This window comes from Capricornis sumatraensis, chromosome 11 (assembly GCF_032405125.1).
Source record: "Capricornis sumatraensis isolate serow.1 chromosome 11, serow.2, whole genome shotgun sequence".
Classification (NCBI taxonomy): Eukaryota; Metazoa; Chordata; class Mammalia; order Artiodactyla; family Bovidae; genus Capricornis; species Capricornis sumatraensis.
Window position 1 is genome coordinate 44,289,607 of NC_091079.1, and position 24,271 is coordinate 44,313,877.

The 24,271-nt window shown below is 39.2% G+C and overlaps 1 protein-coding gene across 1 annotated transcript in view; it reads right to left on the minus strand.

Moving 5' to 3' along the window:
* The window catches only part of TOX (thymocyte selection associated high mobility group box), a 307,821-nt gene that overhangs the window by 155,606 nt on the left and 127,944 nt on the right, over positions 1-24,271 (minus strand). The window contains exon 2 of the mRNA XM_068983972.1: positions 11,329-11,394. Within this exon, the coding sequence (XP_068840073.1) occupies positions 11,329-11,394 (66 nt within the window). The remainder of the gene's footprint in view (positions 1-11,328; positions 11,395-24,271) is intronic.

The window sequence follows — 24,271 nt, forward strand, 5'->3', positions numbered from 1 at the left end:
TAGGTGGCATACTGCTCTGGGTCCATTCTCCAGGATTTCTAGAAAAGTCCAGAAAAGCCCTTAGCACTTACATACAGGTGTTTCTCTTGCCATAATTCATTAAGGATGCTAGAGTGGGAAGAGATTTATTTCCTCTCAGTATTGTGTGTGGGCCTACATGAGTCTCTGAGCTGCATTTTTAGGGGACATTTTAAAATCAGGTGTTGTGTGCTGTGATCATAAGGACCTTCTCCTTGACTGAAAAATAAAGCTTCTGTGAAACAATGTTCCACCCCTTCCCCTATATTTCCAACCACACAGGGGTGCTGATTAGGGAGAGCACACTGATGTGGGGGAGCTACTTCTGAAACCCTAGTAGGGGCCCAAGGATGTTCGGCTAACAGGTCATCATTCTACACTCAGTGTTTAAAGGGTATAATTAAAAAACATTTAAAGTTTCATTGCTTAGTATAAATTTCATGTACAAAAACTGCCTATCTTTCTTTATAGTTTTCCAGATGTCTTCAAGTCTCACATTGAGTTCCTATATTCTGAGATTGATTTCTACAATTTTTTGGGGGGGTTTATATTATAAATGATCCATGTTAAAAGAGAGATAGAGAAAAGAAAATATACAAGAAAAAGTCACATTCTTTCAAGATTCTTTTTAGTCCATGTTTGCTATTTTGTTCTGGAATTTTGTTTTATTTTTAATAACCAAAGTCAGATAATAATACTCTGATTTTGGAACTAGAAATGCTTTACGCAATACTCATCTCCTCTCTTAGCAGATGTAGGTACTTAATGCTCCTAAACCTTAGTCTCCAAATCTATAAAGTAGGGATGATAATAATATTCAGTTCATTCAGGGTGCCTCAGGGTTAATTGAGATAAATGAGATAATATAAGCTTTGGTTTTTCCAGTAGTCATGCATGGATGTGAGAGATGGACTATAAAGAAAGCTGAGTGCCGAAAAATTGATGTTTTTGAATTGTGGTGTTGGAGAAGACTCTTGAGAGTCCCTTGGACAGCAAGGAGATCCAACCAGTCCATCCTAAAGGAAATTAGTCCTGAATATTCATTGGAAGGACTGATGCTGAAGCTGAAACTCCAGTACTTTGATCACCTGATGCAAAGAATTGACTCATTTGAAAAGACCCTGATGCTGGGAAAGATTGAAGGTGGGAGGAGAAGGAGATGACAGAAGATGAGATGGTTGGATGGCATCACTGACTCAACGGACATGGGTTTGAGTAAACTCTGAGAGTTGGTGATAGGCAGGGAGGCCTGGCATGCTGCAGTCCATGGGGTCACAAAGGGTTGGACACGACTGAGCAACTGAATTGAGCTGAACTGACTGAAAAATAATCTGAGTAATATACTAACTCATAAGAGCTATCAATAAATGTCAGTTGCATTATTATACCATCATAGAATCACTTAAAATGGATTGTGAATATTTTTCATGCCTATAAATAGCATCTACATTATTGTTAACAACTGCGTATTATGTCATTGTGTGCATCTTCTGTAACTTACTCCAGTTTCCAGTAACTTATACCAAACATTTAGTGTATTTAGGGTATTTTTTAGGGGCTTCCCTGGTGGCTCAGAGGGTAAAGCATCTGCTTGCATTGCAGGATCCCTGGGTTCGATCTCTGGGGTAGGAAGATCCCTTAGAGAAGGAAATGGCAACCCACTCCAGTATTCTTGCCTGGAAAATCCCATGGACGGAGAATCCTTGTAGGCTACAGTCCATGGGGTCGCAGAGAGTCAGACACGACTGAACGACTTCGCTTCACTTCACTTCAGGTGATTTTCTCCTTTATGAATCACATTGCAGTGAATAACCTTGGGTATTTTTTTCCTTAGGATAATGTTCTAGAGTTCTATGCTTATGCTAAAATGAAATTACAGAATGCCTGCTTGAGAGAAGACCTTAGAGACTATACCCTCACTCCGTAGATGAAGAAAACGAGGAGTAAAGAGGTTGAATGATTTGCTTGTATTTAGAGAGCCAGTTGAGCAAAGGGAAAACTCATAGCATCATTACATAGGATTTTTTTACATTCAATAATTGAATAAAATACATGGGGTTTAATATACTATTTAAAGCATGAATCGCCTCTGAGCTTTAATAAAATTTTTTTTTTAAGAAACCTGTGCTAAACTGACTTTTGCTTATGGTCAGATTCTTCTTGCTAAATCATACACAAGCAGCCAACATGGATTTGAGCAATCAGGGTTGGCCTATTTTATATGTACATATTTTTATGTAAAATTTAAAATATGAACTACATGTGTTTATGGTCTTCTTTTCATTTTATCCTGTTGTACAGAAATCAGTAAATGTTGGGTATGTAAACTGACTTTCTTCAGGAAAAAGGCAAATCAACCGAGGAACTAAATAGATGGCCTCTGCTCTTGGTTTGGGTCCTCCTTCAATTAAAGGGGACAGAAAAAGGAAAGATCATCATTCTCTGATATGCACTTTCTACTCTTTGGATCCTTCCCCAGGAAGCAGTTACAAGTGGATCCCTAGGTATCTGAGGATCATCTCACTTCCCACGGTCTTTACTTCCGAGAAAGCTTCTGCTGAAATGGAGCTGAAGATAGGGGAAAGGGGGAAAAAAGATGAACAACTGGAGATAATTTTCTGAGTTTAAAGAAGCTCGAGTTCTTCCTCCCTCAGTTACGCAGAAGCTGGATCCCTGGGAAAGCTGGAGAAGGGGGACGACATCTTTGATGCTGAGACCTTCTAGACTTTGTTTACGTTTTGGTCGAGAAAAGGAAAAGCTCCAAGAATAGGAAGAGTCCTCAACCCAGACAAGAAAAGCAGAAAATACACAAGAAATGAGGACAACTATGGTTGCCAAAGTATGGAAAAGAGGGGAAAAAAGGAATCACTGTTTTGGATAAAAGAAACTAGGCACTGCAAGTAAACACCCCTGCACAGTTTTTAATGTGTGTTTGAACAAAATATGAAATTGCTGCTTTGGTAGGGAAAAGATGGTCAAATATCTGCAATTTCATTTGGTTCGACCTGCTATTTTTCAGAGTATCCCCACACAAGGTAACACGTGTAGTTATGCGAATACTAACAAGGACTGAGATTAGCACATAAACATTTTGACTTTAAAGTTCTAAAATACAGTGTGGCCTTGTGGCCCAAGGATGCAGTCTGACTTGGGCATTAGGCCTTCCCAGGCCAGAACTGGAACTGGAACATGTACTGTCTTTTTGATGTTTGGTCACTCCCTCTACAACTTTCATCCTCTGGGGACTGTTGTAAGGATTCAATGAAATAACACATGCAAGGCCTTGGCTTATTTCCTTACAGATACAGGTAGCTGCCAACTGACAGTTATTACTGTTATGGACTGGCTTCACTTGTTACCTTCGGGGTAAGGGAAATGCTAACCTAAACTTCCCTGGTGGCTCAGAGGTTAAACCATCTGCCTTCAATGTGGGAGACCTGGGTTCGATCCCTGGGTTGGGAAGACCCCCTGGAGAAGGAAACGGCAACCCACTTCAGTATTCTTGCCTGGAGAATCCAATGGACGGAGAAGCCTGGTAGACTACAGTCCACAGGGTCGCAAAGAGTCGGACACGACTGAGCGACTTCACTTACTCACTCCCTCAACCTCAACTTCCAGTCAAGCAGAAGTTTCCTGCTAAAACTTACCATCATCTTGTCAAGCAAGACATTTAACTGCAGTTGGAGTTTAAGAAGTAAACAGGTCAGTGCTTATGGTACAGGTGAGTTTGGGCTTCTCCGAAGGCAACTGCTGTCCAGGGCCATGGGCCCTGCTTCAGGCCTTCAATCTTGTGGCCTGCCCCAGTTCCCACTCCTCCAAGGCCACCCTGGTTTGTGAGTTCAGAAAATAACTACTCACAATAAGCTTAGCTCTTCTTGAAGGTGGGCCTTCTCCTGAAATGCTAGGAGGCTCAGACACATCTAAGGAAGGCTTCTCTATTGGTCTCAAATCATGACCCTCAGAACCCAAGTGAGTTTCACACCAGGCTGTTCTAGTTGAAAAATCTGATGCCAAAACTAAGAATTTACTTGTTTGACTTTGCTTGCAACAGGATCAATGATCATCATGTACAAAAAGGAAGGAATGTATGCACAGATTTTCCATGACAGCTACCAATTAGTCTCAAACCATGAGGACTGTAGTTAGCAATTTTTAGGTCCAAACTCCAAAATAACATAGATCAGAATAAATACAGGAGAAAGAAAGAAAATATGAATATAAAGATTAAACTGAAACCTTCTTTGTGTTTCTGGGAAGTCCAGCCTAAGTATGATCTAAAACCAAGGAACTGAAATTGTGAAGGGAAACTTGACATTTTTTTAAAGGTGTTTGGGTGGCAGGTGAAGATATGAAGAGGGTGGTCTCAGAAGAGATAGGGATGGGCAGAAAGACAGCTTTTCTAAGCCTCAGTGTTTTTATACTAAAAATGGGTGATTTCGCTTCTACTTGACATATTGGCATAATGAAATTTTAGTGTCTGTTTGGAACAATCTTTTAAGTGTCATGGAAGTGGAGTTGGCAGAGACAGATGATATTATTCAACATACTGCTATTCTTAACTTGAATTTATACCTATTATTTAGACATTCTTTAGTGACAGGTTTGCTTCCCTGGTAGCTCAGCTGGAAAAGAATCCACCTGCAATGCGGGAGACCTGGGTTCGATCCCTGGGTTGGGAAGATCCCTGTATAGGCTACCCACTCCAGTATTCTGGCCTGGAGAATTCCATGGACTGCATAGTCTATAGGGTTGTAAAGAGTTTATTATAAGTGATAGAAAAAAAAATCTAACACATATATATATATTCCAAAATTTAACAGGAAGGATCACTTAGTTTTTCATCACTGCTCATATGCTAAAGCAAAACATCTGCAAAAAATACCATCATGAACAAGTCAAAGGGCTGTTTTCACAATGTATCAAAATCAACTAAATTGGTCAGGCTGTGTGCTAGAGTCATGGCACCTTGGCCAGTGCCAAAATGTCTTGGTGTCGCTTGACAGTTGTCCACAGAGCAAACCATCCTCCACATGGAGCTAGATGCTTTTTCAGAACCTGTTTTTGCCATACATGCTATTCCATTCAGATAGTTTCGTAATTTCTATCATTGAAATGCTTTTGTCTAATGCTTAAAAATATATACTATCAGAAAATTATAATAAAATTCTTAAACATACTCAGCAACATTCATTTCTGAAATTAAAAAATGAGTCTTATATTTGCAAATCCCACAGCTTGGAAATGTATATGATACACAACATTTAACCTGTCAGCAGCCTCATTAGTGTCAATGAGTAGGAACTGGCAATCAGTGGATGGTTGTGCTCTACATGTGTTTGTGTTTTAAAATGTTCCCAAAATAGCTCTGTTAGAGGAGTTAATATTAAACACTTCTACTGGACAAATGAATTTCAGCTTAAACTTTATGCTTTATTTGAAATTTTTTTTGAGAAATTCTATTTCTCATATAACTGATCATTTATAGATTATAGAGTCAAGACCCAATTAATAATAACAAAAAAATAATAATAAAGATTGGATGGTTAATAAAATCATCTAAATTTCAACCATATCAAAGTGTAAATGATGAAGAAAATATGCAGAAAAACTAATGTGTGCTTGAGTATCAGGAGCCCTAAGATATATATTAATATTTGTATGGCGCTGGTATTCAGTATCCATACAGTTATTAAGACATTTTTATAAACTGTAAGAAATATGTGAGCTATTTCAAGATATAATTCTGAAAAACAGACTTCCATGTAAGAAGCCAATTTAGGAAGAAAACAACATAAACAATAGTAACTTGTGTGCTCAAGTGAAGCATCTTTTTAATTTTGAGTAATGAAGATGTCAAGCCAAACGCTAGAGTAGTTTAACTTAATTAGGTGGCCTATTTTTCCAGGCATCCTTTCATTTCCCATTGAAAACTCAGCTTGTATGCAAGGCAACAAGAGCAATTTTGTCTGTAATGAATACCTCTGGGACTGCACAGAGTAATCATTTGAACGTTACACTGAAGACTGGTTTGAGTAACTAGTTTGGGCTTGTTAAGATGCCAGACTTTGTTGGGCTAACTAGATTACTCAAAGCCTGGCAGCTTTGCTATTTTATCGGGTGAATGGTCAAAAAGTCAAGCTGACCTTACTCTTGAAATTTCTGCCAAAAGGAACCAATCTAAAAGTAACTGGCCTAATTTATAGTTCAAATTTATGTCACGATCATGGAAATTTTATGACCTAAGTCAAGAGATTTTTTTTTTTCAAAAGTGCTCTTAAAAATATTATACTTTCCAGGCCCTGTTGTCATACCTCATTTATACTGTATCTAACCTTGAGAATTTTCTCATCTGTAACTAAAATACATATAGAGTTATTAATAAGTTTGCAAACTTTAAATATTACAATTCTGACAGTAGATATAAGAGAACATTGCCCAAAAATAACTTGGGAAGTCCCATTGATTCTGCTGCCATTGTACTGTGTATGACAAATAGCAATACGATATTACTGTAAGAATAACTGCCTGGTACTATATAGTTTATTATCACATTAATTCTTGGGGTCCTGGACTTGAAATAATTCTCTGAGGTGATGAGAGTGTTGTGCCTTTTGTTAACATGTGAGACATTGACACCCAGGTGGAGGGGTGCTGCTCAAATGGAATGGGCAGGACCAGATTTGCTAACTGTCTGCACAGCAGGGCTGAAAACTACTGCAAGCAGAAGAGTCAAAGAATTAATGTGCGTAAAACATGTACACAAAGTAAAGCTGCACATTTCCAATGTGCCAAGCATCGCTGAAGCACAGGAGATCCAGAGAGAAAGAAGGGCGAGTCCCACTGCAGTCATCCAGGCATGCTATACGCCACAGCAGGGCAAGGTGTATCTCAATAACTCCAACCAGAGAGGCATGGACATGTGTGCGTAAGGAAGAAACACGGATCATTCAGCAATAGCGAGAGGAGAGATGGAAAGATGAAAGTGAGGTAAGATGAGCTGAGTTAATCAGAACCTGTGAGGTCCGGAACTCAAGCAGTAATAATGTAGAAAGAAAAGAGGAGACAGATTCAACAGTGATGCAGAGAAATAGAATCAGCACTATCTGGAATCAGTTCAGAGCTCAGCGTTTAAGGGAGACTTCAAGTTTCTGTCTTGGGTAACTGGGGAGTGGTGTTAAATCTCACAACTACAGGCAACATAGGAAAAAAAGAAGTTTGGGGTGAGGTAGTGGGCCGGAGGTGATGAATTTCGATTTGACAAATGGATATGTTGAGTCTGAGCTGCTGTTAAGGACAGGTACCCAGGGAGGTTAGAAATCAAACCTGAAACTCACATGAGAGCTGCCCTACATGCTTTTCAACTTTTCCATTCAAGAGGGAGGGTATAAAATGTACATTAAATGCTTAGTTGTAAGATTCTAGGAAAAACATTGCTATGTTTTATCACAGTTATTTTTAATCTTGAGATCTGAGGAAACAGGTAAGAGAGAAATTCCAGTGGGAGAAGAAAAAGAGAAGCAGAGAGAAAGCTGATTACAACTCGGAAATAACGTAAAACAGAATCTTAGGTCAGGACATTTAATACTTAAGAGTTTACTATGATGCTCAGAATTAACAACAAAAATTATGGAAGAAAGGGGGAAGGAAGAAAAATAAGAGAGGGAGGAAGGAAATGATGGAAGCAAAGTAGGATAGGGAGGGAAAACAAGCAGAAAGAAATGATTTATTGGAGTCAAGGAGGAAGTGGTTTATTGAAAACATGGTTCAGTCAAGTAACCAAAGATTCTCCATAACCTCTGTCAGGAAAATCTGCCAGGTAACTGTTTCTTATATATATATATATATATATATATATATATATATTTTTTTTTTTTTTAAGACAAAAAACAGTACTTCTCAATCATTTCCACACAGAGCCCAAACTGAGGGGTAAGAAGTGAAGAGATTTACATCCAGGGAACTGGTAAAGAATGTCACCATTTTGGGTGGAAAGCATGGAATGAATAGGTAGCTGTGGAAAATGATACTCTTGAAACTTCTATAGAAGAAAAAGAAAGAGGAAAAGGAAACTAACTAAATAAATGGATAGATAAATGACCTCGGTGCCATACAAAGTTCCTATCAAGAAACCCAGACTCCTGTTTCCTTTGATGTATTTAATTCAAATGAACATTTATCTTGAGTATAATTGATTCCACATAAGGAATTACAGAAGGTACTTCAGGGAAAAAGAAGGATTTCCTGGCATGAGCATCTAAGTGCGCTTGGGTGATTCTGGAGAAAGAGCAGAGCTCAGGTGGGCAGACCAGTTCCCTTCCACCTCTCTGCTGTATCCTTCGTCATGGTGGTCAATCAAACATGTCAGATTAAGAATGAGAAAGGAGTTCATGATGGCTGGTGGCCACTCCTTACTTCTGGCTTCCCTTCCATTAGCTGCTCACATTTTCTCCCCGAACTATACAGAAGGGAACCTGCAAGTTCATGAGGTATCAGGCAGCGTGGGCCTCCTTAGCCAGAGTCTAGAAACCCACAAAGAAGTCTTGCATTGTATGGTTCAAATTCTAGCCAGAATAAGAAAAAGTTAAATGGTGTTTGAAGTCCTGAGTGGCCAGCACACTTAGGGTTATTATAGGAGAAAACAGTGAATATGTTAAGAATGAACCCAGAAGTGGAAATGTCATGGGTTTTTATTGCATACTTGTCAGTCTTATTATAGGGTGGTACATTCGATATAAAAGCTGCCTATCAATTACAAAATTATATGCAAAAAATTCTAAGGGTTTGTATATACTAGACTTATGAGGTATAGAATTCATGCAGTAGATAGTGCCAGAGAGCCCTTTGGGACTATGTAAAAGAATATCGTTAATTTTTACAGTGTACTTCCATTTCTGGAGCCATTCCAGCACTGGCTTTCTATAAAAATCATTTCTTTAGAATTGCACTATTTGCTTGTAGCAACATCACAGGAGCACTAGTGTACCATATGCTGCTACTTAGCAACTTAGTCTGTAAGTCCCAAAGCATGTACTGATTTGAAAATTGAACAGGAATCACAATTGTTGAGAGATACTAAGTAAGCTTGGATTACTAAACTATGCAGATGCTTGATATTGTATATTGTGTAGGAAAAGGAACAATACTATATATCTTTTTTCCCCTGCAGATGACTAAAGTCTTATTTATTGTTGCCAAAAGGGGTAAATTGATTAAAATTCCCTAAAAGAATATCTGGTAATGAATTCTTGAACACACCATATTACAGTAAACAAAAGGAATGTTAAGGGTAAAATTTAGTAAAGGCCATTCAACTTATATAATTTGTGAAGCTTGTTCCCTGCCATGGTATGTATTATCTTACATTAGTAGAATTTTTTCAATAGCACATTTTAAAAACATTTTCATATGTGCTGGATTATTAAAAAATAGTTTGCTCCTGGCACACAAACCTGTCATATCTTTACAAAGCACATAAAGTATCTGGAGCTCCTTACTCCTCCATAAATTATCACTGGTATTTAAAACATTCTTGGTAACTGGACTGAAATATTAAGAAAAATAACATTGTTTGATTTTAGTTGGGGATTAATAGTATTTTTGGTACTTGAATTTAAAAATCTGAAGAGCCAAGTTGTTATGATGTATATGCTTTGAATTTCCAATCCTTTATCCAAAAGTCTTTAAGACGGACATAATGATTCTCCGAAAGGGAGCAGCTGCTTTATAACAGCAATCATTTATTGAGTTTGTGTTCCTACTGTTTCAAACAAATTCAATTAGCCCTTACACTTCAAAACCCTAAAGGCACCGAAGAGATGATACCAGGTTGCTTTCATCTAATGGTAATACTAAACTTGTCAGTACAGTTTTGGGATTGATGGTTAGAAGAAAATTAATAGTAACATTTTTCATTTTTTAATCAAACAGTCCTATTCAGAAATACCTATGGATCTTGGCGGCTACTTAGTTAAATGAATTCAGTTTAAGTAATGATACTAAACACGAAGCCCAACCTTCCAAAGGTATTCTGAAAGTGATTGACTCTGTTGAATGGAAGGAAATGTAGATTGGGTATTTGAACTCAATGATGACCTTCTCATCTGAACAATACTGTATAGTTTCCAGAATGTCTACCAGAGAAGGCAGTGATCATCAGTTCAGTTCAGCTGCTCAGTCGTGTCCCACTCTTTGAGACTCCATGATAATAACTTCTAAATGCAAAGTTCACGGAGAGGCAGGCCTGCCTCTGTTTTGAGTTAAGCCTGAGACATTTTGTTCTTAGAGAAATTTTAAAGCCCCGTGAAGTGCACCCCTGACATATATATTAGATTTAATTCACTGACAACCACCATGAAGAAAAATAATTTTACTTTTGTTCTCTATTTCCCCACCCCTCTCAGTTATTAAATGTATTTAGGCGGATATGTGGGCATTGAAAACAACTGTTTTCAATGTTTGAGTTTACATTATAGTTATTGACACATGAAACTCCAGGCTACCATGGTTTTTACTCTTCCAGAAAAAATATGTTCAAGTCCACAATATGCTCCTGTGAACTCTTCCTCACTTTCATTTATTCATTCATTTATTTTTACTTACAGTATTCTTACATATCATGTTATAGTGGCCCTAGAGGGCAGTTACTATTTTGCTTCAAATACCCTCTCTGGATCAAAAGGTCTGGTCTTAAGTATCCAAAAATAAATAGCCAAACATTCACTTTTATAAATGTAACCATTTACATTTTCATTGGACTTTCGTTGTCACTTCTCATGATTAAACACCTTGTCAACCATTCCCAGTGAAATGGATACAGATGTGCCCTTGAAATGTTTCCATAATATCACGGTGTTTTGGCTTGAAAGCGGCCATAGGACACTCTCTAGCTATGGGATTCTGGTGATCAATGTAACATTTTATTGAAATGCCCCAATAGTTGATAATTAAAGCTATCTGTGACATGTGTAGCTTATAATGATTAACTCGTCTACAGTCAGAAGCTCAAATAACCTGCACCTGTAAAGACTTTATTCCCTAAAGGTAAAACAACTGTTTAGGAAGGATCATGCTGGCAAAACAGCTGCTTGCCGTTCTGGAGAGGAAACAAGGTATTATCTTTCAACAAATGCCAACTCTGGGGTTTTATCAGTGCGATCTCATTAACTGGAAACAAGGCTTAAATGCTTTGTTTATAAATTATGATTATTCCTGATTGCAGCAGTTACTGATAGTGCTACTCATTTGCAATGCAACTCTTTGAATTTGTTTAATTACAATTTGAAACAAGGCAGAGAAGATTAATTAACCCACCTGGCTGGCTGGCACATAGTCCTGGCTCGGCTCTGTCATGCTCATATACATGTTCTCACCGTCAAACTGCGAATGAAATAATAGTAAACATTCAGCAATCTTGACTGTGTGCATGTTTGTTGTTGGTTTTTGTGTGTTTTTTTTTTGTTTTTCACCGTCAAACTGGAAAACAGTAGCCATAAAACAAAATACTGTGGTTGGAAATACGGAAAATCTGTCACAGCAAGAGAACCATGTCTATTCTTTGATGCTTCTGTTGTCATCTTCCCTGACCCTGGATGTCAGTGATTTGGAGTAATTAGTGCTCTAGTAATTACAGCAAGCAAGCAAGAAATGAATGGTTTCCTTTCATCTGCAATCTGTTTTAAAACAAAATGGCTCATTCTGCGTACCACATATATACATATTGCAATTCAGCTGTAATGAAGTATTAAATGGATGGCATGATTTCTGAAAGAAAAGAATAATGGAAAATATACTAAGGCACAGCTCAACACATTCTGAGTTTGGTTCTCAAAAATGAAAAAGTGCAGAGTTTTCATAATAGACTAAAATTGGCTTCATCACAATAGCCTTACGATTAAAAAATTTTAACTTTATAATAGTATTTGAGAAGAGCACATGACACTACAAGCATGTCTAAGAATGGTAATAACAATGGATAACAATACAAATATACACATTCAATGATCACATTTTCCTCTCCAAAGATATTCAAAGACATAGAATTAATGTAAGTATTACAAATGCATAGAAATCCATGTACAAATTCACAAGTTAGGAGCAAGATGGGAGGAGAAAATTCCCAGGGGCAGTTCGTGTACAAAACTGTAGAAGAATTCAAGCAACAATAACAATAACAACATCAACAACAAACTTTTCATTATTTAGGTTTTTGAAAGCAGTAATCACTCCATTCAGACTTAATCCTCAGCTTAAAAGTGCTATTTTTAGTCACTTGATAAATGGGTAAAGCATTTCCCTTTTAGTTAAAGGAAGAATTTTCCCAAGGAAATAATCAAACGGACTAATACAGACAGCTTCAAAGAGCTGAGTCTGAATATACTTTCATTGCCAGACTAATTTCAGACATGGGAATTTGAATATCTGGAAGGTTATTTTTCAAGACAGAATAGAGTTAGTGACGGAGGTAGAAGGTGCAGTGCTGTGGACAGCATGAGAATAATTATAGACACAGCATTCCACTACCTGTGAGCTGCTAGCAACAAAATGGACACGCCTCAGTTCTGGAACTGGCTCTGAACTGTAGTCAGCAGCACTGGGTGCCCTGAAGATCCACATACACACGGGCTATACAGAAGGACCTCCCTAAGGACACTTGAGGCACTCACTAAGTTCAAAGAACCAAAAGATCTCCTCATGCATCATCTTGAAAATATTTATATTCCATGTTATGTGAACGCTGCTGCTGCTGCTGCTAAGTCGCTTCAGTCATTATGTGAATAGACGTATCTAAACAGATCTGAAATCACTCATTGAAAGATGTGGTTGTTAGGACAAATCAGAAATAGCACACCCAGAAAAGAAGATCTGGACATTTTAGTTGCTTTGTCATCTGGCTTAGGAGCTCTGAGTCCGATTGACTTACCCACGGTTGGTTTTCCATCAGTCAGGTGAATGCCTTCAACCCAAGATAGTCTAGCCTCATGAGATCCGCCTGTCACTTTTACCAGCTCAAAACCTAACAAAGAGCATCATTTAGCATTTCTCCACCCCCGCCCACTGTTGGTTTGTTTATAAATGTTTTTAATGTTAAGATGCCAAAGAATCATTTAAAATATGGACAGTTTCTCTGACTGTAGCAAACTAAACTGAACAGAAGTAGTGAAGTGAATCAAACACTCCACTGCCTATGCATATTCTATAAATGTGTTACTTTCTATTTCATCTTCTCTTACTCATTTTCTAAATCTGGTGTCATTTTCAAGCCAACTAAAGCTTTGAAGTTTTGGTTTTAGTCTATCCAAAATGTGTGCTAATTGAGTATATTCAACTTACTGCTCCTAAGAACTCTTTCCTCAAAAAAGTATCAGCACTTAAGTAATATTGAGCCAAGGCTGAAACAGCATTTTAAGTAAAAGATATGTTGCTGAAGGAAAAACTATTTTTTTCAAATACATTCTATGTATCTGTAACGAGTATTCTTGCCTGGAGAATCCCTATGGACAGAGGAGCCTGGTGGGCCACAGTCCATAGGGTCACAAAGAGTTGGACACAATTAAAGTGACTTAGCACGCACACACAACCTACCTGTATCTTTACATGTATTAACTGATATGTATTAAGTGATTTAATCTTCACAACAACAAAGAGTTAGGTATTATTATTATTACCCAAAAAGGCAGAGAGAAGTAAAGCTAGATACTCAAAGTTACACAGCTATTAAGAGGCAGGGCTGGGATTCAAAGTCAAGAAGGCTGGTTTTACAACATATGCATGTAACTCCCAAAATAAATATAAATATAATCTGAGCCATAAATGATGAGTTAGCTATCAATTCTGAAAATAATGCCAATATATTATCAGAGAAGACTGATGACAGTATCTCAATGATGTTAAGATATTGTACAGAATTTCTATGGTGAAAGTGAAAGTTGCTCAGTCGTGTCCCACTCCTTGCAACCCCATGGACTACACAGTTCAGGGAATTCTCCAGGCCAGAATACTGGAGTGGGTAGCCATTCCCTTCTCCAGGGGATCTCACCAACCCAGGGATCGAACCCAGGTCATCCACATTGCAGGCAGATTCTTTAACAGCTGAGCTACCAGCTTTCAAAGAAAGCTGAGGCTTTCAAAGAACAAGAGTCCCAGTGAGGTGACACTTTAGTAATGTCACTGGCATTTAGTAATCAGGCTGGCAGAATATTCCTGGATGTTTTATAAGTAAGCCTTAAAAGACAGGGAGGTGGTTTGCTGGTCAATTTTATGTGTCAACTTAGCTCGGCCACCAATATCCAGACGTTTGGACAAATATTCTGGGTGTGTCTATGAGGGTCTTTGGACAAAATTAGCATCTCAGTTGGTAAAAATGAATAAAGCATATTGCCCTCCCTATTGTGGGTGGGCCTCATCTAATCAGTTGAATGTCTGAATAGAACAAAAAAGCTGACACTACTGAGCATAAAAGGGAAATCTTCTTGCCTGACTGCTTGACCTGAACACCTGTCTTCCTGCCTTCAGACTCAAACGGAAACATCAGCTCTTCTGGGTCTCAAGCCTGCCAGCTTTTGGATGGGAACTATATCATTTGTTATTGTTTGAATATTTTTTAATGAAGAAAAAACCCCCAAAAAACTGGTCTCCAGCTTCCCAACTACACATCTGGGGACTTCCCAGCCTCCATAATCACATGAGTCAACTCTTTGTAATAAATCCTCCCTTCCTTCCCCTACCACTTCTATCACTATCAAGATATTCACAACTCCTCTGAAAGCTTATCTCTGGAAGACTGGTGATGCAGAGCTGCAAAAAGAGATGACCTTGATTTTTTTCTTATGAGAGTGTCTGGCCTCACCACAACCACTCCCGGTGACCCAGTATATGTCACATACATCCACACCTCTTTGTCCAGACTGTCTTCCTTCTCTTGAAATTATTCTTAGACCCATCAGTTCCCCTTAGTCAGGGTTCAGCTGTCTCTAGCATCTGGGCTCCCCAAGGTAGCCCTCTGGTTCCAGGCAGGTTTTGTTATTGGGGGATTAACTTCCTAGGGCTGTGAGCTACCAGAAGACAGTACACATCTCGGTAATCTTTAGTGTCCTTATGGCTTAGGAATAGCACATAAAAAGTCCTCAGCAAATGTATAATTAACAAAAATTAAATTGTATTTGCTTGATTGCATAGATCCTCTTCCTACAGAAGGCAGTGACTTGAGAGGAGGGAGAATATTCAGCTTTTAGAAAATGGTTTGAAGGCTTTTAAATGTGAACAATTCATAGTCTTACAGTAGATTAAAACTGGAGCAGAATTACAATAGGAGCAGAAGCTCTTACAAAGAAAAAAAAAAGGTACAGAAATAGCCAAGACAGCAATACTTAAATCCTGGAATCCGTTCTTCCTCAAGATTTTTATTCAATTAAAAAACATGCAGATTGACCAAGAATCAAGAGATCTCACTGTAAATTAAATTAAGGTCTCTTTCCGAAGAATTCCAAGTTACCAAACAAAGATACACGTATGTCAAAACAACCCTGGTAATTCCTCTCTGTGTTTGGACAAACTCTTGAGCTCAAGAAGAAAAATAAGCCAAGATTCCAGTGTCCCAGCTCACCCTCTCCCTGCAAGACCCTAACAGGTTAACATCATTCTTGTAATTTTAACAGCTCCACCCAACAACACCCTATCCAGAAGCTGGTTCCAGGTATCTCAACAGGTCTTCTGCTGATGCAACATTCTTAGAATGTATCCATGTCTTGGGTTTATATCTAGTTGCCATCTGAAGTTGAATTATAGTGGATAGAGTCCCAGAATTTCAGTCTGGGAAAGTTCCCCAAAGGTGTCATGTCTGAATTCCTGGTGTTATGACTTAAGAAACAGACTTTTTATTGGTCATGCAGTCCATCTGGGTATAGAATCAAAGTCTAGATTTCTAGTAGAAGAGTTTTTCATTATGACATACTGCTTTATACTCCATCACCCATTAAAAGTGAGGGATTAGACTCTACGGCTACTGTTTTAAACTCCATCACAAATAATAGGTGGGGGACCAGATCCACAACGCTTTGTTTGTGGCTCATTTGCATGCCCCGCAGTCTAAAAGGCAAAGTATTTGCATTATTACACTAATGACCATGAAATTAAAAGACGCTTACTCCTTGGAAGAAAAGTTATGACCAACCTAGATAGCATATTCAAAAGCAGAGACATTACTTTGCCAACAAAGGTCCGTTTAGTCAAGGCTATGGTTTTCCCAGTGGTCATGTATGGATGTGAGAGTTGGACTGTGAAGAAAGCTGAGCGCCAAAGAATTGATGCTTTTAAACTGTGGTGTTAGAGAAGACTCTTGAGAGTCCCTTGGACTGTAAGGAGATCCAACCAGTCCATTCTAAAGGAGGTCAGCCCTGGGTGTTCTCTGGAAGGAATGATGCTAAAGCTGAAATTCCAGTACTTTGGCCACCTCATGCGAAGAGTTGATTCATTAGAAAAGATTCTGATGCTGGGAGGGATTGGGGGCAGGAGGAAAAGGGGACGACAGAGGATGAGATGGCTGGATGGCATCACTGACTCGATAGACGTGAGTTTGAGTGAACTCTGGGAGATGGTGATGGACAGGGAGGCCTGGAGTGCTGCGATTCATGGGGTCACAAACAGTTGGACATGACTGAGCAACTGAACTGAACTGAACTGACCCCAGTTCACTTCATCTGGACCACATATCAGATAACCCTTATTCATAATCGTTGCAATAATATTCTTTTATTAAAAACAACTAACTGCATTTCCTTACTCCTTGCATTTGTCACAGCTATTATTTTTAGAATTCAGCTGAATTTAGGCATTGTAACTTTTCAAAATACATCTAAGCATCCTAGGACTTTTAATTTCTGTGTATTCTCAATTTAAAACCTGAAGCAAAGTTTGAAGGAATAAATAGGCTGACTTATTTAAATCTAAATGTAAATGGCATCAACTCAGGATTAGCCTTTCTGACCAAGTGCTTTAGACTCTTTCTCGTGTTTTTATTTCAAAGCACCAGGGGATGCAATCACATAAAAAGTCATTCATAATCTTCCACTACAGTTTTTAAAAATTGTTTTCAGAGGATATTAACCAAACCCATAATCCCAAAGAGCTTTTCAAACTAGGTAGTTATTATTCTTCTATTTAAAACTGAAAGTAGACATCCAACACCATCTGAACATAGTAAACGATGAGCAGAAATGAGTAATACTAGGCTCCCAAAACCACTAAACATAAGAAAAATCAAAGATAGAATATGAAGTATAAATCAATCATTGGCACTGGTAGAGGAAATGGAATCTTTTTAGGGAAACCATTAAAAGAAAACCAGAAAACTGCTGCTGGGGAAGAATGGGGGCCTCATGGGATTCATGAACAGTAATGCATTGTATCCCCTGTAAAAGTGAAAATCTTATATTTCTGGGTGTTTTCTGGAGGAATATTGGATACTTTATTTTTCTTTTTTTTACAGAAGCTAAATATGGAAATGTTTATAACAGGGAGTTAATGTGACATTTCTTAGAAGACTATAAATCATTATAAGACAGGGCAATATCCTCAAAATAAAATATCCAGTTTTGTATTACTTGGCTCAATGTGAGATTAAAAGTTATCTTTTTTTTTTTTTGGTAATGAAAGAAATATTTTAAGTTTGGTCAATGAAATCAAAGACTTCTGCTCTTTCATGTTAGAGCAAAGCATTTTGAAAGCTACAGCATAATGTGAAGGGTGGGAACAGGCGCTGAGCACAGCTGTCACCACTGTTCACACGCAGAGTAACGTGTAGCCAATAAAAATAGACTGAGGTGAGCTCCGAGCTTCCTAGGCATCCTCCATTCTCCAGGAACAAGGTCAGGAGACACTGGAGAGGGAGTGTGTGTTTATTTATCTTCCAGTTCCAAGGCTGACCGTGGAAATGTGAGAGGGGCTGAGGCAGTCCGCCTCCATGCCGAGCCAGACTGAATGAAACTGGCACTGTGCAAAGAGGCCTGGAAAGTGCTCACGGACCCTGAAGGGAGACCTGCAGAGCACAGCCCGTCAACACCCAAAGAAAAGGAAACAACTACTGCCGGTGCTTTGAATGGATGTGCGTGACAACCTGGCAGCACACAGAGTTGAACCACGGAAGAGAGACCCCTCTTGGTTGGCTCCTGTCACTTGAACTTGAGTGGTAAACACTCTGCTACAGATCTGAATGGCGTGGAGAGGAAGTATGATCTGGGCAGAGTGGAGCTTGAAGACTTGGCCACTGGAGGGGGAAAGAGAGAATATCACCTCCACAAGTGCAACACTGGACCCACAACTTAGAATCTGAGCTGTGTTTGGGAACTGAATCTATACTCTCATCTTTGTCCTAGTGATACATTTATTTGGGGAAGAACTGTGTAGCATGTTTCTGTTGTTAACTTTAATAACTGACATTTTCAGTAACAGTACTATGCATTTATCTTGATTCAATCCTCAAAGATGCTGTCCTACACCAAGGCCCAGTGGCACTGGAGCAACTATCTCCATCTGCTGTTAATGGTATGACTACAATGCAATGTTTGTTTGCTTTTTTTAGGCAAACCAAATTTATTAACTCAAATGTACTCTATATTAAGTGGCACACTTAAAGTCACACTTAATGGCGCTACACTTTAGATAGTCATGCCATCATGATTCAAAACAGTTTTATCCTCATTTTTTAAGCACATATTAAGTCATTTAATTTTTGGAACAGCTGTAATATGGTGACTACTGTTAATCCCATTACAGATGACAAAACGAAGACACAGAGGAGTTAAGTAACCTGTCTGTGATGGATTCAATCATGTGTCCCCCCAGGCCTGCACAGCCTGCCTGACCCTCAGGCCTTGGCCACTGGCTTTTAATTTCACAGTTCTCAAGGAAATAAAAGTCCCTGGGCTCTCCATTCCTACCTCCACCACCGTACAGTAGGGGGTGCCCCAAATCCACACCAACTGGCACCAAGAGGCCCTGCCTCCCGCAGAGTCTGTGCAGAAGAGCTGGTAACACACCTCAAGAGTTGGGTAGGTACTGCCCGGTGGAGAGGACCGGCCCATGGCAGGCCCTGTGGCCTCTTCAGAGAAGACCCTTTGGCCCAACAACCAGCAGTGGTCTGCTGCAAAGCCTACAGCTTGGAAGCACACACCATGTTTTGTTCTTCCCACCTCCCTGCCGTGGTCCTTTCCCCCTCACTTTGGATTCCCTGGACTTGCACTCCCGGTGTTAACAGGCAAGCATTCATTATGGGCTCTCCTTTCCAGGGCACCTGGACCAAGACAGGTGAGTGGCCCAAGGTTAGTAAGTAACAGCTCCTAACTAATGCTACATTTCATCCTGTCTTTACTATGCTTCCATTATATTATTGAGTCATTTAGTCCTATTTTAAATGTCTATGCAGTGACATAAACAAATTTATGAAATAGTAATAAACAGAAGAACCAAGATTTTTCAGTATCATGAAAATACCACTCAGATGGTAAAAGCATCTGCCTACAATGACAGAGACCTGGGTTCAATCCCTGGGCTGGGAAGATCCCCTGGAAAAGGAAATGGCAACCCACTCTAGTACTCTTGCTTTGAAAATCCCATGGATGGAGGAGCCTGATATGACTGAGTAACTTCACTTTCACTTTCACACAAGTTTCAAGCAAATTTCATTAATCCCAAACTCCCAAACACAAAGAAATCCATTTTCATTATACACTATTTAAGAAAGAAAAGAAAAGAAGCTTAGCTGTCACTCCAAATCCATCCTGGTGCGCTTAGTGGAAATAACTTCTAACTAAATCATGAAAACACACTTGATTCATGACACTAGTGTCTGATATCAGAAATCAGGAGCAATGATTTCTGAGTCCATGTAGGACTCTTGTTTTTAAAAGGAATTTCCAAGTAATTTTGAATTTCTATAAAGCAAAAAGCTGTAAAACTATACCATGTCACTGAGACTCAGTGCACTTTCAAATGATTGGTTCAGAACATGCCTCTAACTTATGTTGTAGACAAGTTTTTCTGAACCCATTTCAAGAAGTACATTCAAACTTGCTGGCAATCCTTACCTAAGTTCACTATTTCCAGCTCTCACCTCATTTACCACAGTACCTAAATCCTGCATAGACCTGGAATGAAAAGTATGAAAGTCATTTTTTTGGGGGGGTTGCCTCTTTTATTTCTAGTATTCCTTTTAAAAAACAGTGAACATTCTTCAGTATCTGACACATAGAGGAAAAAGTGAGACTATTTTTCACACGTGTCTGGTCTGGAAGAACATGCTCTGTTCAAACCAACAAAAATGTGGGACTTACAAGTTCAGAACATTGAGAAGGTTCTGAGACTTGAACGACAGATGTAGAAAAAGATTAACAGAGAAGTTGTATTTAGACTGCTTAGGTGACAATTGAGTGGGATGAAAACTTTTTTAAAAAAGAGTTGAAGTCAAACAATTATTAAATGATTTTGAGATTAAAAGTGAGGGAACCAAATAAAAATACAAATAGGAAGGTACAGAGTTATTAAGATGGAGATTCTCACTTCCCTATTATTATTACTCAGAAAATAACATTGAGACTAAACATAACAATGATGTTACAGGAATAGACTTCTGGTCATTAAAATCTCCTAATGGTAGGACAGGTGTTGAAATATATTTTGGTATATTCAGGGTAAACCTGACCAATTAAAAACATAAGAAGTTCAGTTCAGATCTACTCCATTTCCCTTTTGAGATCATATATAATATATTTTTTTCAGGCTCCAGAGAGTTTCTATTTTTTGAATGAAAACATACTGACATTTTAAAGAACTGGATTAAATCTTTCATGTCACTGAGTGTAAATCTGTCCATTAGGAATGGAAACAAAGCTCTGGATCTTTCACTTTAAGGAACTTAAGTTACTCAATCCATTTGTTTTATCAAAAGGAGAAGAATTTCTATATTTTCTTTGAGATTCCAAATACTATATAGGTATATTTATTTTTATATCATCTTCTTTGGTATTTAACCCATGATCCCATGTAGCTTATCATATCTTATGAAGATTATGACATAATTTTCCTTGCTTTAGCTTAAGATTTCATGCATAAGATGTGACCATCCCAAGGCATATCCATTACATGTATTTATAGAGTTTTTTTATTGTCTTCATGTTTACAGTAGTTCTAACTATCCCCCTAGGTTATATCCCCACTCCCATTTGAATTTTCTTTTTTTATGGTAGCATTCTCCCAAATAGTTCATCCTCTCTTTGGATAACATCCTTCTTATAGCATGATACAGTGCCAGAAACTTACGTCTAACCCGAAACAGGAAGTCTTGTTGCTGGAAATTCCAAGTCTGCTTCCACTCAAACCCTTATTTATACTGCATGGTGAGGAGAGACTAGTTTCCCTTGTTTTGCTTTCTGAATGGCACCATATGATGCTCTTTTGCTGAAAAATTGCAAGACAGTCAGCACATGGTACTGTCAGGGGTGCACCATCTAGCATGGTCTGGCTGTTACAGTAAATGTAATGGTAATCAACACAGTCCCAGACAAAAATGTGGCACTCATTCATTCAATCATTCAACAAATGCTCCTTTTGCACCCGTTGTGTGCCAGGCCCCGTTCACAGTGACAGCAGCTAACACTTACTTTATCCTCACTGTGTGCTAGGTGCACACATGCATTCACTCACTTAACCCTTACAACAGCTCTGTGAGGCAGGTAGTATTCATGTCCTTTGACCAAAAAGGAAACTGAGCCTTAAAGAGTTAGGTCACTCAGAAGGGGTAGAGCAGAGGCTCAATTCCAGGTCTGTTTGAGGACAGAAAATACTTACTAGTACTAGTACTAGAAGAGGATCAATCAACATGAAACTTCCGGGTATCCCAATGTGAGTATAAAATTAATGAATATCAAAACCAATTCAACAGCTACCAGACTTCATTATTTCAGTGACAATACTCACTTAATGACAATAGAATAAAGTACATACTTTATTCCATAGTCAATTCTAATGGGATCAGAACAGTTACTAGAGGCAGAAAGTGTATTAGGAAGATTACGTGCATGCTAAGTCACTTCTAAACTCTGGGAGTTGGTGATGGACAGGGAGGCCTGGCATGCTGCAGTCCAAGGAGTCGCAAAGAGTAGGACATGACTGAGCGACTGAACTGAACTGAAGTCACTTCAGTCGTGTCTGACTCTTTGCAACCCTATGAATGTAGCCCACCAGGCTCCTCTGTCCATGGGATTCTCCAGGCATGAATACTGGAGTGGGTTGCTATTTCCTTCTCCAGGGAATCTTCCCAACCCAGGGATCAAACCTCTGTCTCTTACAGCTCCTGCATTGGCATTGGCAAGCAGGTTCTTTATGTAGGCTGCAGTCCATGGGGTCACGATTGAGCGACTTCACTTTCACTTTTCACTTTCACACATTGGAGAAGGAAATGACAATCCACTCCAGTGTTCTTGCCTGGAGAATCCCAGGGACAGAGGAGCCTGGTGGGCTGCCGTCTATGGGGTCGCACAGAGTCGGACACAATTGAAGTGATTTAGCAGCAGCAGCAGCAGCAGCACCATCTGGGAAGCCCCACAGAATTGAATAATTCAGAGTGGGGTTTGAAACTCAGGTTTGCCACTCAATATCTGCAAATAGATCCAACCAGTCCATCCTAAAGGAGATCAGTCCTGGATGTTCATTGGAAGGACTGATGTTGAAGCTGAAACGCCAAAACTTTGGCCACCTGATGTGAAGAGCTGACTCACTGGAAAGACCCTGATCCTGGGAAAGACTGAGGGCAGGAGAAGAAGGGGATGGCAGAGGATGAGACGGTTGGATGGCATCACTGACTCAATGGACATGGGTTTGAGTGGACTCCAGGAGTTGGTGATGGACAGGGAGGCCTGGCGTGCTGCAGTTCATGGGGTCGCAAAGAGTCGGACACGACTGAGCGACTGAACTGAACTGAACTGAGCTGTGAATGTAGGAAGGCATAGCCTCTGTGAGCTTCAGTGGCCATGTCACAGGATCGTCGTGAAGACCAGAACTGCTAGGGGAAATGCCTGGTACAACATCCATGACTAACTGATTCTCAAAGTTAGTCCCTTACCTTTCTGTTCACTGCTAGACTAAGCCAGACTGAGTATACTAAACTTGTCTTTCTTCTCTTCCACTTTCAATGCTCCCTAAGGTTTTCAAGACAAATTTCAATTACTTAGTTCAGAACACAAGGTCCTTCATGATATGAACAGCGCTGTCACTTATTTATGGATGGTGCCCAACTCTAAATGGCCAGTGCCAGTGCCATGCCAGTGTTAAAGGTTTTTAACACCACTCCTGTCTACATCTCATCACTACTGACATACGACCAGCAAACTCCCGCCTCTGTTCCCCCACCTCGTTCCCTCTGAATACCTTTCCACCTCCCAGTCCATGTGAGTTCTCATCCTATTTTCTAGTAATAAGATAGTCACTGAATTGATAGGCCAACTTGGAACACTTCTAAAAGTGAGGGACATACCAAAACTAATTAAGATTGAACAACAGGCATAAGTGTGATTCTCTCAGACAAGAAGCATCTTCCCATCAGAAGGTAAGCCTTCCCTAAAGCCACTTATGATCTAGGGTCCCTTCTCTGTGCCTCGGTAAGTTCACTACAGCATCATGTGCTTACTGCAGCCTGTATCTCATTGTGCTGGCACTGTTCTATGCTACCTATCTCCTATACCAGACTATGAACTATTAGAAGGCAGGGACATTCCTATTTACTTTTCTATCCCCAGTACTTAACATTTGCCAAGCACACAGAATTTACTAAGTTAACACTAAACAAATGATTTAAAAAAATTCAGTGCACTGTTGTGAGAAGTGAAAGCATTTTAGGTATCTCACCATTCTGCTATTCTATAGTAATATTTATTCCATGTGCTTTCATTTCCAAATCAATTTCTATCCATGAAAATAACTGATCCTCCAGGGGCACTGGAAAAAAGCTTTTGTAAACCAGATCACATTTCAGTTTTCCATCTCTTCCTATTTTATAGGGACTGATTTTTTTTCAGTCACTCTAGTTTGGTTAGCGTGAAAAGAAGTTCATTTTATGAGCACTTAGCTAATAGTGAAAAGCTTCATGGTACCAAACAGACAAGCCCAGTTCCGGTAAACAGATTGTGCCATGCTGTTCCAGATCAAGCTAGTTTATTGTTTCATGCTGACGTCAAGCTGCTGGTGAACGTTTTGCTCTCTGCATCAT